Genomic DNA, 14,591 nt, shown 5'->3' with positions numbered 1-14,591 from the left:
CACAATTAATTAGGCTATAAAATGCTATTATTTAATAATGAAATAATATAGCAATAAAAGAATGCAATAATATAATAAAAAAATATTTCATATTTATGATTTATAAAACAAGAGTATAGATTTGAATAAACATTAATAATTGCTTAAAGGGATAGTTCACCCAAAAATGAAAATTACCCCATGATTTACTCACCCTCAAGCCATCCTAGGTGTATATGACTTTCTTCTTTCAGACGAATACAATCAGAGTTATATTAAATAATGTCCAGGCTAATCCATGCTTTATAATGGGAGTGGATGGTGGCCCAAATTCTAAAGACAGAAAAAATGCACTCATCCATTATAAAAGAACTCCACACGGCTCTGGGGGGGTTAATAAAGGCCTTCTGAAGCGATGCGTTTGTGTAAGAAAAATATCCATATTTAAAAATGTATAAACTGTAATCTCTAACTTCCACCAGCTGTCATACGCGCGTTGATGAGAGAGTGGCGTCCCAGCTTATGACGTAAGACGTAAGTCATCCGAACTTTAGCTTTGTTGAAGCAACCCGGACATTCACAAGAAATCAGCATTTTAACACTAACAAAATGTAGAGTATAGGTCAAATAATTCGCTTCTTCACGTGGATTTCCTTTGCTGTCGTGAATGCGCGTACAACAGCTAGCGGACGTTAGAGATTACAGTTTATAAAGTTTAAAATATGGATATTTTTCTTACACAAACGCATCACTTCGTTTCAGAAGGCCTTTATTAACCCCCTGGAGCTGTGTGGAGTTCTTTTATAATGGATGAGTGCATTTTGTCTGTCTTTAGAATTTGGGCCACCATCCACTCCCATTATAAAGCATGGATTAGCCTGGACATTATTTAATATATCTCTGATTATATTCGTCTGAAAGAAGATAGTCATATACACCTAGGATGGCTTGAGGGTGAGTAAATCATGGGGTTATTTTCATTTTTGGGTGAACTATTCCTTTAATTTAAGATTTTTACGTTGATGGCGCTGAGTGCAGCTCAATGTACTTTGGCGGTTGTCCAGTGGGTGGCAGTAAACGCAGATTCAAAACTGATACTCGCTCAGTGAATCATCATAGAAGAAGCCGTTCGCGCAGTCGAGTTCTTCACAAGAGTTCAGCAAAATCTATCACGATATAATAGTTACCTGTATTATTTCAAGGATTTACACTTGACAACAGGTGATGAACTCATTTTACTAGTTTTATAAAACCGATGACGAAAAATGTAGTTCATAAAGCCGTTGCGTCCTGTACATCTATCTGGCTAACATTAGCATCTTCCCATCTACCGTTCGATACTTGATTTATCCCTCCATAATAATCCTTATATTAATGTATTCCCACACAAAAAATACGTTTTTATGAGTTATGTTTTAATATAAAACTCATAAAGAATAACATGTTTTAATCTCATTTCAGGTGGTCAGAATGGCATCAGACTGGGTTGGCAGTCTTGTTTCAATTCACTGTGGAGCAACTCTAGGAGTGTATCAAGGAGAAGTATCTTCAGTAGATCAGACCAGCCAGACCATCTCTCTCAGACATCCCTTCCACAATGGAGTCAAGTGCACTGTGCCTGAGGTCACTTTCAGGTAAATAATAAAATGAGGATCCTAAAATCCTATGTCTGACATTGTAGTGTCTGTTTTTTATCCTTTATGATGTTCAAAGATGTTTTTAAGATAGACAACCTTGTCTCAGTGGACATATTCTACATTTTTGTGGTATTTTGAAGTCCACATATGTACTCTGAAATCTAATTCTTAATAGAACATTTAATACTGGATCATCAGAATTTGTATACCAAACACAATTAAACAAGTGCACCTTTCTAATCCACAGTGCCATGGACATTAAAGATCTCAAAATCCTTGAGATCCGCAAGAGCTTCAATGAAGCGCCAAAGCAGAATGGTCCAGACTCCAGTTCCACATTGACGCCGCATGGCGGGCGCAAGGACAAGGGTGGTGGCGCCCCAGTCAACAGCGCTCCTGTGACAGTACCTAATAAAACTGAACCCAAATTGCAGGAAGGAGGGCTGTCTCCGGTGCCACACTACTCCAAGAGTTACGGTGAACGTCACATGGACATGGCTGGCCAAAGTAAAGGCTTTAGACGAAGACACAACTCTTGTGAGTCTCATGTGTCATTGGATTTTGAAACTTATTTTTCAGATTTTAACTATATAAAATCAGGAATAAATAAATACATTTAAAAAAAAAAAAAAAAAAAAATGTGATAGTTAGGTGCAGTTTTTTTTTTTTTACCCCAACCGCAACCTTAATAATAACTTTTGTGTGTAATATATATTTTTGCACAAAGTCCTTAAAGGTGCCATCGAATTTAAAATTGAATTTACCTCGGCATAGTTGAATAACAAGAGTTCAGTACATGGAAATGACATACTATGTAAATCTCATTTGTTTAAAAGACATCCAAAAAACAGGCGAATCTCAACATAACACCGACTGTTACGTAACAGTCGGGATCATTAATATGTATGACCCCAATATTTGCATATGCTAGCCCATGTTCAAGCCATTACACAATCCAGTATTAATGTCTGGATCTGTGCAAAGCTGAATCATCAGACTAGGTAAGAAAGCAAGAACAACAGTGAAAAATGGCAGATGGAGCAATAATAACTGACATGATTCATGATAGCATGATATTTTTAGTGATATTTGTAAATTGTATTTCTAAATGTTTCGTTAGCATGTTGCTAATGTACTGTTAAATGTGGTTAAAGTTACCATCGTTTCTTACTGTATTCACGGAGACAAGAGAGCCGTCGCTATTTTCATTATTAAACACTTGCAGTCTGTATAATGCATAAACACAACTTCATTCTTTATAAATCTCTCCAACAGTGTGTAATGTTAGCTTTAGCCACGGAGCACCATCAAACTCATTCAGAATCAAATGTAAACATCCAAATAAATACCATACTTACGCGATTAGACATGATGCATGACGAACACTTTGTAAAGATCCATTTTGAGGGTTATATTAGCTGTGTGAACTTTGTTTATGCTGTTCAAGGCAAGCATGAGCTCCGTGGGCGGAGAGCATGAGATTTAAAGGGGCCGCAGCATAAATCGGCTCATATTTAATGATGCCCCAAAATAGGCAGTTAAAAAAATTAATAAAAAAAAAAACTATGGGGTATTTTGGGCTGAAACTTCAGACACATTCAGGGGACACCTTAGACTTATATTACATCTTGTAAAAAAAAAAAAAACGTTCGATGGCACCTTTTAATAATAATAAAAAACAAAGATATGACATCCAAAGTATGTAATGTAGTACAACTAGATCTCTTTTAAAGAATCTAAAAGGTTTTAATTATATTTTGCTACATATAAAGGTATTTTAAAGATTTTGAAGTGTCAAAAGGTCATTTGGTTTAACCGTCCAAAGGCCAATTCAGCCATTTAATTTGTGATTAAAATATCTTAAAATGTAATAAATGTATATATTTCTTATTCTGACATGATTTTATATCATCATATATCAACATAGTGCAAAACAGTTAAAATTATGTGTAGAAGTCGTTGCTTTGTTATGAGAAAGAATGTCCGGAAAAATGAATTTCATTGATGTCATTCGGAGTAACCAATATAAAGGGACCATTTTGGATCAAGTCATGCGGTCAGTATCATGTGACAGGATGTGACATCATTCAGACACCTGCAAAGGACCATATGGTCATTAAGAAAAGTAACTAAATCCTTTTTTTAACCATTTGAAAAATTCATGTTTTCACTCGCTCATACGCATGTCCCGAAACATCAGGTCATTCGGTACAACCGCTATAAAACATGGAAAATGTTGTAATATTTTAAAAACTTGTACTAAAATATTTGGTATAACCAATAGTGTCATTCGGTAAAACCGAAATTTTAGTTAACCGAATGATGTTTTTTGGTGAAAAATTTTGTCCATCTTGTAAAAAAATGACAAAAGCAGTGTTAATTTAATAAAAACACAATCTCATTTTTAATACTACAATGACCCATATGTGTGTATGTATGTGAAAGTAACTAATTCCCACTTTAACTTCTTTCTTTATAGGGTCATCTAGTTGCAGAGGTCCAAATCAGGCCACACCGAAAAAGAACGGCCTGAAGAATGGAGGTCATATGAAGAACAAAGACGATGAATGTTTTGGAGATGGCATGGAAGATGTTCTCGATGAGGACTTTGATTTTGAGGGGAACCTGGCGCTGTTCGACAAGGCTGCAGTATTCTCGCAGATCGAGTCGTCAGAACGGCGAGGAAATGGTGCAAGATCTCGAGGGACGCCTGGAGAGCAAACGCCATCACGTTACCGGCATGATGAGAACATCCTAGAGGCCAAACCCGTCGTCTACAGACAGATCACAGTTCCATATAACGTAACGAAAGAGTACAGCACTGGTAAGAATCTGACCTCATGAACTATTTAAAAATGTAGCTTCCTTTATCTTAATTCATGATATTTCTCCCAGACTCGGGGCTGGTGGTCCCCAGCATCTCTTTCGAGTTGCACAAGCGTTTGTTAGCTGCAGCAGAAAGTCATGGTCTCTCACTGGAGCGCAGGCTTGAGATGACGGGCGTATGCGCGAGTCAGATGGCCCTCACGCTACTTGGAGGCCCGAACAGGTTTGTGGGCTTAAACAGAAATTGCATAATCAGAAATATCTTCAGAGGGTGTGGTTATCATTGCTCTGGTTCTTCTCATAGACTTACTCCAAAGAATGTGCATCAACGGCCCACAGTGGCCCTGCTGTGTGGACCACATGTCCAGGGCGCTCAGGGCATCAGCTGTGGCCGGCACTTGGCCAACCATGAAGTGGAGGTCATCCTTTTCCTGCCAAACTTCGTCAAGATGTTGGAGGCCATCACCAGTGAGCTTGCACTCTTTGGGAAGACGGGAGGCAAACTGGTTTCTAATGTGAAAGGTGTGGCACTTAATAATTGAATAATCATGCATGGTATAATATATAGGTTTTTATTAGGGATGTCAATTTACATAAATTCCCATAATCAGTTAATTGATTAATCATTAACCTTAACCTCTTAAATCCTTACCAGGGGACCTACTGAGTTATTATGTTACTTAAAGGATTAGTTTATTTTAAAATGAAAATTACCCCAAGCTTTACTCACAAATGTGATCTGGCGGAAGCTAGATATTTTACTTCATAACTTGTTAAATATGGATGTTTTTCTTACATAAATGCATCGCTTCACTTAGGGCTGGGCGATATATCGAATGCTTTTGTCACGCGCATTTCGTCAGTAAAGCCGGTTCCCTGATTGCCGCTAAATCGCCATCACCTGCTTTCAAATGGAGCGGCATTTAATAGACAGAGCCGCAGTTCACTGACAAGCTACGCAATATCGCGTTCAATATCGATATGAATCGCCGTCGATATTGAACGCGATATTGCGTGGCTTATCAGTGAACTACTAGCCTGGGTGCCAGCCCGAACCCCGCCCACAACATTTTTTGGACGGGAAGTTCGGTCTGGACTCGATCCATTGTGGAGCAATTATGCTCGGCTCCCAGAAGGCCGAGCCAATCAAATTGCCAGGGCGGGCTTTAATCGATGATGGACAGGCTATCTGCGGTTACGTAACCACCCACGTCATCAAAGAGCGCTTGGGTTGAATTGGTTTTCACCAACGATGACTGCAGCTGGAGAAGTAAGATGTTTAGATTCCGCTTTCACGTCTGTAATAAAAGAAATCGACAGCGCATTAATTTTAAAAGATGAACAAAGAACCGCAATCAAGGCATTTGTCGATGGGAAAGATGTGTTTGCCGTCCTTCCAACGGGATTCGGCAAAAGTTTAAGTACAAGTTCAACATACGTCACTTACTGCGTTGCTCTGATTGGTTGTAGGTCTATCCAATTGAGTGCAGAGTTGTTGTTTTTTTACTGGTTCGGTTAAGACACGCCCCATAATTCAAGTGCAATGGAGCAGTATCAGACTCACATTCTGCCTAGAATATGAGTATGACGAAGTCAGGCTAGTGAACTACGGCTCTGTCTATTAAATGCCGCTCCATTTGAAAGCAGGTGATGGCGATTTAGCGGTAATCAGGGAACCGGCTTTACTGACGAAATGCGTGTGACAATCTGATGCGATATATCAGTCAGCCCTAGTATAGCGGGTAGGGACGATGTGTAGCAAGGTTCGTAATTGCGACCATTTTGGTCACATATGCTCTCGAAATTTAGTCCGCGCAACCTCAAAATATATTTGGGTTCAAATAATTATTGTGTTGCGACCCGTTTTTCTAGAGATGCACCGGTCAACAGGCCATAAATCGGAACCGGATGGTTTTTGCTCCAAATACATGATCGGCAAACGGTTTTTAGTTTTATTTTGGCCGATCTCTGTTCCGAACTTGCACACAAACTGCATTGCAATCATTTCCCGAAATGTCATTTGTGTGAAAATGTAAATCTGTAAACAGGACATTAACAGAAAATGGAGCAAATACTGTACCAGGCATAGCAAGCTAACTAATCATGATTAATTGAATTGAATTGGGGGTGGGGTTTATATGAATGTATCCGTGAAGGGAACTGATTGTCTTCAGGAAAGTTTCGATGCCATTTTCTTTTCCTCTCATCTCCATATAAAGTAGTATTTATAAACGCAGCGCTGATTTGTGTACAGCAGTACCCAAAGAAACCGCTGCTGTTCCATAAGCGCCACCTACTGTCGGAGAGTGAATTTGCATTTTCATTCAGTCCGTCTGCTGTTTTTGTTTTGTGCAGGTGTGTCTTAGGTAGAATAATTTCACAAATCTAAAGTCAGACCATTCTGTTTTTACTGTAATTTAAATAGAAAACAACAACAAAAAAACACAACTACTCATGTTACATGTCTCTACATCTTTGTATGGATCATAATTAAAATGCAGCGGTCCCTCGAATTTCAAATGGCTATATATTTTTTGATTTTTTTTAGACCAGTTTGGCTTGCTATAGAGCAAATGAACAACAAATAAATTTGCGTAAAGAAAAAAAAAAAACAGCAACCGGTAATATCAGAATCGACCCTTTTGTGTATATATATATATATATATATATATATATATATATATATATATATATATATATATATATATATATATATAATATAGTAGTTGTGATGCTCCTTCATTTTCGGTGAGTGCTCCTAAATTTTTGCTGGTGCTCCTAACTTTTTGAAGTTCTGAGCATCAGTGCTATCAAGTAAAAAAGTAAATTTTGAGCCCTGTTTAGACAGTTGGACAATGTTTTACAGCTGGAGCGCACTTGGATTGGTTTGATCGCTCAGATTGACAGGTCTTGATTTACCATGCGCCATAGAATAGGAGCGCACAGCTGAAACAGTGCTGGAAGATCATCACTCGTCAACCAGGACTTGTTTATTCTATGTACTGTAATTGTGGTGTTTACACAAGTAAGTAGTTCTTATGTTCAGTAAAATCACTTGTTTGAAGGGTTTTTTGAACCCTTAGTTAATTATGCTAGCCTAATCCATTGCATGGCTTGAAGACAATACATTTAGAATACATAAAACGCTTGCTTCATTTTTCCTTCTGTGTCTGCTGCACGTGGATTGCGCATGAGCCGCACACACCTCAAAACTGCGTAGTTCACCCAAAATTGAAAATTCTGTCATTAATTACTCACCCTCATGTCGTTCCACACTCATAAGACCTTCATTCATCTTCAGAACACAAATTAAGATGTTTTTGATAAAATCTGATGGTTCAGTGAGGTCTGCATTGACAGCATGAAAATCACTTTCAGATGCCCAGAAAGCTACTAAAGACATATTTAAAACAGTTCATGTGACTGCAGTGGTTCAACCGTATTATTATAAAGCGACAAGAATACTTTTTGTTCGCCAAAAAAACTAAATAACGACTTTATTCCACAAAATATAATGATGGGCGATTTCAGAACACTGCTTCATGAAGCTTTGAAACTTTACGAATCTTTTGTTTCGAAACTGGGTAAATATGTCTTAAGTAGCTTTATGGACTTTGAAAGTGTTAATTACCTTGCTGGCAATGGAGGCCTCACTGAGCCGGATCTTATCAAAAAATATCTTAATTTGTGTTCTGAAGATGAATGAAGGTCTTATAGGTGTGGAACGACATGAGGGTGAGTAATTAATGACAGAATTTTCATTTTTGGGTAAACTAACCATTTAAGCATAAAAATAAATGAAGGAAACATCTATATTTAAATTATTTAAATATATGTATTTAAATTATTAAAAAAAAATATATAATTATAATTATATTAAAAAAAAATTACAAATGCAATGAAAATACAGGTATCCCTACTCTAGCAACAAAAATTAAAGTATCGTATGTATCAGAGAATTTAAATATTGTCTATTTAACGGTTATCAACCATACAATGAAAATAATAATCAGCTTAAAGGTCCAGTGTGTAATATTTAGGAGGATCTATTGACAAAAATGCAATATGATATACATAACTATATATGTTTTCAGTTGTGTATAAAGACCTTACATAATGAACCGTTATGTTTTTATCACTTTAGAATCAGCCATTTCTATCTACATACTCCGAGGATGTTGAGTCGCCATTTTGCGCTGGCATGATTCTACAGTAGCCCTAAACAGACAAACTGCTCTACAGAAAGCGTTTCGTCATTATGTTGTTGTTCTACTTCGTTGGTGTTTTAAGAGGCAGCTTGCATCGGCACTACGTTGAATACGCACATAGTCGTAGTAGTCATCTGGTTTATTAGAAGCAGAGACCGTTCTTTTCTTAGAAAGTAAGAAGAAACCTCATTGCTTCACACAGGCTACTCTCTGCTGTCTCAGACAACGATATCTTTGTCCTGCGTCGGCCATCGTAGCTTCTCTAAGTGTGGTGTGAACGGTGGACAGAGCCGTTGGTTGCAATTCGCAACCTCAATGCCAGATGCCTCTAAAATTTACACACTGCACCTTTTAAAGCATTAGTTTACTTTAAAATGAAAATTACCCCAAGCTTTACTCACCCTCAAGCCATCCTAGGTGTATATGACTTTCTTCTTTCTGATGAACACAATCAGAGAAATATTAATAAATATCCTGACACGTTCCAAACTTTATAATGGCAGTGAACGGAACCAATGTAGAAGTATGAGTATGAAGAGTATAAAGCTGAAGAAAGTGTATCCATCCATCGTAAACGTACTCTACACGGCTCCGGGGCCAGATTGATCAAGGCCTTCTGAAGTGAAGCGATGCATTTGTGTAAAAAAAAAAAATCCATATTTAACAAGTTATGAAGTAAAATATCTAGCTTCCGCCAGACTGCCTTCTGTATTCAACTTACAAAGAATTCATAAGTTGAATGCGGAAGGCGTAGGACATAGCGTATACGCTTTGAACTGCAAGAGGCGTTACACTTTCTTCTTAAAGGGTTAGTTCACCCAAAATTAATGACTCACCCTCATGTCGTTCCAAACCTGTAAGACCTCCGTTCATCTTCAGAACACAGTTTAAGATATTTTAGATTTAGTCCGAGAGCTTTCTGTCCCTCCATTGAAAGTGTTTGTACGGTAGACTGTCCATGTCCAGAAAGGTAATAAAAAACATCATCAAAGTAGTCCATGTGACATCAGTGGGTTAGTTAGAATTTGTTGAAGCATCGAAAATACATTTTGGTTAAAATAACAAAAACTACGACTTTATTCAGCATTGTATTCTCTTCCAGAATCCTTTCCATTGAATTGATTCCATTGAATTGATTCCATTGAATTGATTCCATTGAATTGATTCCATTGAATTGATTCCATTGAATTGATTCCATTGAATTGATTCCATTGAATTGACTCAATTGAATCCTTTCATCTGTCAGCGTTGGTAATGCATTTTTACGTCGCCTTGGTTGTTTTTGGCGATTAGGACATCCGCAACATTTTGAAGCATTGAAAATACATTTTGGTCCAAAAATAACAAAATCTACGACTTTATTCAGCATTGTATTCTCTTCCGGGTCTGTTGTCAATCCGTGTTCACGACTCCGCTTCTTCTTCTTCTTTCCTGTTTTACGGCGGTTGGCATCCAGCTTATTGGTGCATTACCGCCCCCTTCTGCTCCGGAGTGTGGTTCACGACTCCGCAGTGACGCTGCTGATGTAAGACGCTGCTGACGTGTTATCCGGTGCGCCCGAGCTTCGTTTAACAGTCTGAGGGAGACGCATGCTGTATTCAAGCTATTCTACATTGTTTGTATTTTGGTATTGCTATATTTTTTTAAATGGTGCGTAAGTGTGCATGCCGCGGCTGTCCTAATCACCAAAAACAATGACGTAAAAGTGCATTACCAACGCCAACAGATGAAAGGATTCAATGGAATCAATTCAATGGAATCAATTCAGTGGAAAGAATTCTGGAAGAGAATACAATGCTGAATAAAGTCGTAGTTTTTGTTATTTTTGGACCAAAATGTATTTTCGATGCTTCAAAAACTTACCTAACTAACCCACTGATGTCACATGGACTACTTTGATGATGTTTTTTATTACCTTTCTGGACATGGACAGTATACCGTACATACATTTTCAATGGAGGGACAGAAAGCTCTCGGACTAAATCTAGAATATCTTAAACTGTGTTCTGAAGATGAACGGAGGTCTTACGAAAGGCAATCTGGTGGAAGCTAGATATTTTACTTTATAACTTGTTAAATATGGATGGTTTTCTTACACAAACACATCACTTTGCTTCAGAAGGCCTTTATTAACCCCCGGAGCTGTGTGGAGTACGTTTATAATGGATGGATACACTTTCTTGAGCTTCATACTTGTTGTTTCCCATTCACTGACATTATAAAATTTGGATACATCAAGATATTTATTAATATAACTCCGATTGTGTTCATCAGAAAGAATAAAAAAAATCATATACACCTAGGATGGCTTGAGGGTGAGTAAAGCTTGAGGTAATTTTCATTTTAAAGTGAACTAATCCTTCAAAATGGTAATTATCCAGACTTTTAATATTGTGCATCCCTAATCATATGAAAGAATATGAACAACATTAAAGAGCAACATTGGGCAAAATCTTATTCTTATTCACCCTTATTCATACCAGATCTAAGTACTTATGATTGGATCACCAGGTGTAATCCAGGTGGGTTTTTTTACTCAAAGATCTGTTTCCATCAACACATTTGGTGCATGAAACCTTTAGCATGGTTTCTGTATCTCATACGTTCCTAATACACCCACCTGAATGCTTTGTTTAGATGGGCTTGGAAGTCTCGGAAACTTCCACTCTGAATTGCAAGAACACATTTACTTTGCATCCACCCACCCTCCTTACATAATAACCAGAACACCAATGAAAGTCAATGAAGATGTGAATTAGAAATTACTTTAAAATGTGTTATAAGTTAAACTACACCATTAACCCTTAGTCTAATCATCCACTCATCTCAAACAAAATGTCGTTTCGCCCTCAGACTTGCCCGAGACGCCAGTCGACCTGGTCATAAACTGCCTGGACTCGCATGAAAACGGATTCTTGAGGGACCAACCCTGGTACAAGGCCGCCGCCGACTGGGCCAACCAGAACCGAGCCCCCGTCCTGAGCATCGACCCTCCAGTAAGTGGACAGGCGCATGCTGTGGAAGCCAAATGGTCACTTTCCCTGGGCCTCCCGCTGCCTCTGTCCGAGGGCGCCGGCCGAGTCTACCTATGTGACATCGGCATTCCCCGACAGGTATTCCAAGAAGTGGGGATCAAATACCACTCCCCCTTCGGATGTAAATTCGTCATCCCGCTGCACTCCGAATAAGCCGTTGACCTTCACGGTCAAGGCTCACTGAACCTGCCTTAAAGATTTTATGAATGAACGGACGTCGGTTTGAATGTTGCAGCAGAACTGGAACTTCTCAGTCTTTTTTTTCTTTTTTTTTTTTTTTTTCTCAAATTCTTCTCTACTTCTGTGATGATTCCCATCAAAGGGAAGTGATGGAAAACGATACCAGCTCTTATGACAAACCTGATGTTAAAAGTGGAACCAATATCAGTATACTCACCATTCTTACAATAATCTTCCACACAGCTGCTTTAATATGCAAGGCTGATATTTTTTAGATGAAACAACATTCATAACCAATTAATAAATTATGCAGGTATTCCACAAAAACATAAAAACTGGCTCACACTTAATACTACTTAATTGGTCTTATGGCATGTTTGAATCTTATTTTGTTACTTTCAGCCTCTCAAATAGAATAATTTGCTTTTAGTTTATAGTCAGATGTTCTGATTTTGACCGACTCGTATAAAAAAAACATGCATTAGATGAGGGTTTTGCCTTTTTCCGCCCTTTTTTTTTTTCTATTCGTGCCAGATTGATCAAAGTCAGTGTTATAGGCACTGAAATTGAGGCAGTTTATTGCTTGCAAAAATGTCAAAGCGTTATTTGCTTTGTTGACCAAACCCAGTATGCTGTAAATATGTCAGATTTACTGGATTCTTATCAGTGATAAAATGTTGCACACTTGAATGGTAAGGTAAGTGTACTAAAACTGTTTGTGATACTGGTTGCCATTGGGCCATTGCTGATCATTTTAAACAGTCATTGGCCAATGCCACCAATTTTCTCACGCTAATATTCATTGCTGTGCTTTACCTCATTTCCTTTTTGTTTCCGTTCTTAGTGCTTAAAGTAATAAGCAGCTCATTAGATCCTGCTTTAAAAGGGTTTCAGATGGAGTCGGCATTGCTTGTTTGGTTACATCAAACAAGGGTCTTTTATTAAGAGAGATGCTCCATGCGTTGCAATAAACCTGCTTGCTGCAATCGATTTGTGATTTTATTATAGGTTGTATTATTGTGCGCACAAACCCATTACAGAGCAAAAAGTCAGTGTGTGCTGCTCACTCGGTACTTTTGGGTAATGAATGGTGAGTTTTTCAAAAGCACTGATAAAAGACAAAGAAATTTTTGTTTGCACCTGCAGATTATCATATGCCTTCAAAGTAAAATAAGAGGCACTTACTATTCAGGATCCATATGCGACAATAATGAACTTTCACAGCTGACACCAGTCATAATGTACTGCTTTCATAAGACTTCTTTTTTTAAAGCTTTATATTTTGTTTCTTCCTTCTCCCGCATTGTTTTCTTCTGCTGAATGACTGTTTTTATCTGTTTTCTGTTCATAAGCCACATTCATGGTTTAGGCTTAATGGTCATTATTCACTTCTTGTCTTTTTTTTTTTTGGTTAAGCTATGTACAATCTAGGGGTGACTTCACTAAAATTGACCAGCACAGATGTCTCATTTTGCTTGTCATAAGTGTTTAGATAAACTAGAAACCAACAGACCTTACACATCAGCTATTCTCAGTCCTGGGAAAAAATTAAATGTGAATTTGGGCTTTCTTTGAGCTTTTTCTGTTGATGTTTGCATCTGTAAGGTCACTGGTGCGACTGTTGAAGAGCTTGAAATTAGCTTAAAGACTGAATGAAAAAAGGCAATTATTGAAAGCATTAATAAGTTAGTTAATGAGATTGCACTGTCCATGTTGTGAGAACACAGGTCCATCTTATAGTAGATGAATACAGATAGGAGAACATGTATATCTAATTATTATACAGCAGTTACCAAGCAAATCCAGCACTAAGTGTTGCTAAATTCATTTGCTGGTCTTTATGACTTGTTACTTGAGATTAAAAATATTACTGCTGTACTTTTTTTTTTTTTTTTTTTTTTTGAAAACTTAAGTTTGCAAAAAAAATCTGCTGCAGAGGCCAATTGTAATATTCAATTTATTATTATTTGATACCTAAGCACTACATGTGCTTAGATGTATGTTAAAATGCAGTTTAAATCATTCCTCTGTAGGAGTTTGCTTCTAAAAAACTATGACCAAACTATGTTGAGCAATTAAAAAAAAAAAAAAAAGTGAAGACGTTTTGTTATCTGGTGATGCTCATTTGTGTCATCGTCGAATACGTTTCTGAAGGTTCCGAGAGGTTTTGTTCATTATCAAAAGTTGAAAGTTACTTTCCATTCTTTTTTTCCATTCTTGTCTTTTTCTTTACAAAAGCATGAGATAAAGGTTGTTGGCGTTGCGTAATTTTATCATTTATCTCTGCACCTGTTGTACAAAGCAACAAACTGGTTTAGACAACAGCATCATTACCATTAATTGTGAATTAGTGACACATCTGTTCAGCATAATTCTGATATCACTGGAAACCTTACATGCTTAATATTGTCAACCTTGAATTGTAAGGACTGAATAAATAAAGAGAATGGAAATAACGCGCAGTGGCTCTCTTTGCAATTATTTTAATCTCTTTACCAAATACCATAAATATTACAATACCACCAACCTACTTATGTTTATTTTTAATTTTTAAATATTACATGTCATTCTCTTAAAAATCACGAGCTGTCGCTCCAGTCTCCGAACGCACGAATCCTAGCACGGAAAAGGCCTAGATTATGAATATTAATTAGCTCATGCTGACGTTGCTTGGTAACCTTCCTGTAGCGTCCAGTTTTGCGTCTCATTAATATTAACGATTATCA

General features: G+C 37.5%; 1 protein-coding gene across 2 annotated transcripts; it reads left to right on the top strand.

The window, feature by feature from the left end:
* The first annotated feature begins 1,084 nt into the window (after nucleotides 1–1,084).
* edc3 (enhancer of mRNA decapping 3 homolog (S. cerevisiae)) lies at nucleotides 1,085–14,315 on the top strand. Of its 2 annotated transcripts, none has more exons than XM_067379508.1 (7): nucleotides 1,085–1,200; nucleotides 1,441–1,613; nucleotides 1,864–2,153; nucleotides 4,096–4,440; nucleotides 4,512–4,665; nucleotides 4,747–4,964; nucleotides 11,504–14,315. In XM_067379508.1, the coding sequence occupies exons 2-7, from the start codon at nucleotides 1,450–1,452 to the stop codon at nucleotides 11,836–11,838; spliced, it is 1,506 nt and encodes a 501-aa protein (XP_067235609.1). In that variant the 5' UTR covers nucleotides 1,085–1,200; nucleotides 1,441–1,449; the 3' UTR covers nucleotides 11,839–14,315. The 2 variants fall into 2 exon arrangements, with proteins under 2 accessions (XP_067235609.1, XP_067235610.1); XM_067379509.1 differs by lacking the exon at nucleotides 11,504–14,315 and adding an exon at nucleotides 7,309–7,618.
* The last annotated feature ends 276 nt before the right edge of the window (nucleotides 14,316–14,591 follow it).

Source organism: Chanodichthys erythropterus, chromosome 24, assembly GCF_024489055.1.
Source record: "Chanodichthys erythropterus isolate Z2021 chromosome 24, ASM2448905v1, whole genome shotgun sequence".
Lineage (NCBI taxonomy): Eukaryota > Metazoa > Chordata > Actinopteri > Cypriniformes > Xenocyprididae > Chanodichthys > Chanodichthys erythropterus.
This window is presented reverse-complemented; position numbering and strand designations above follow the sequence as displayed.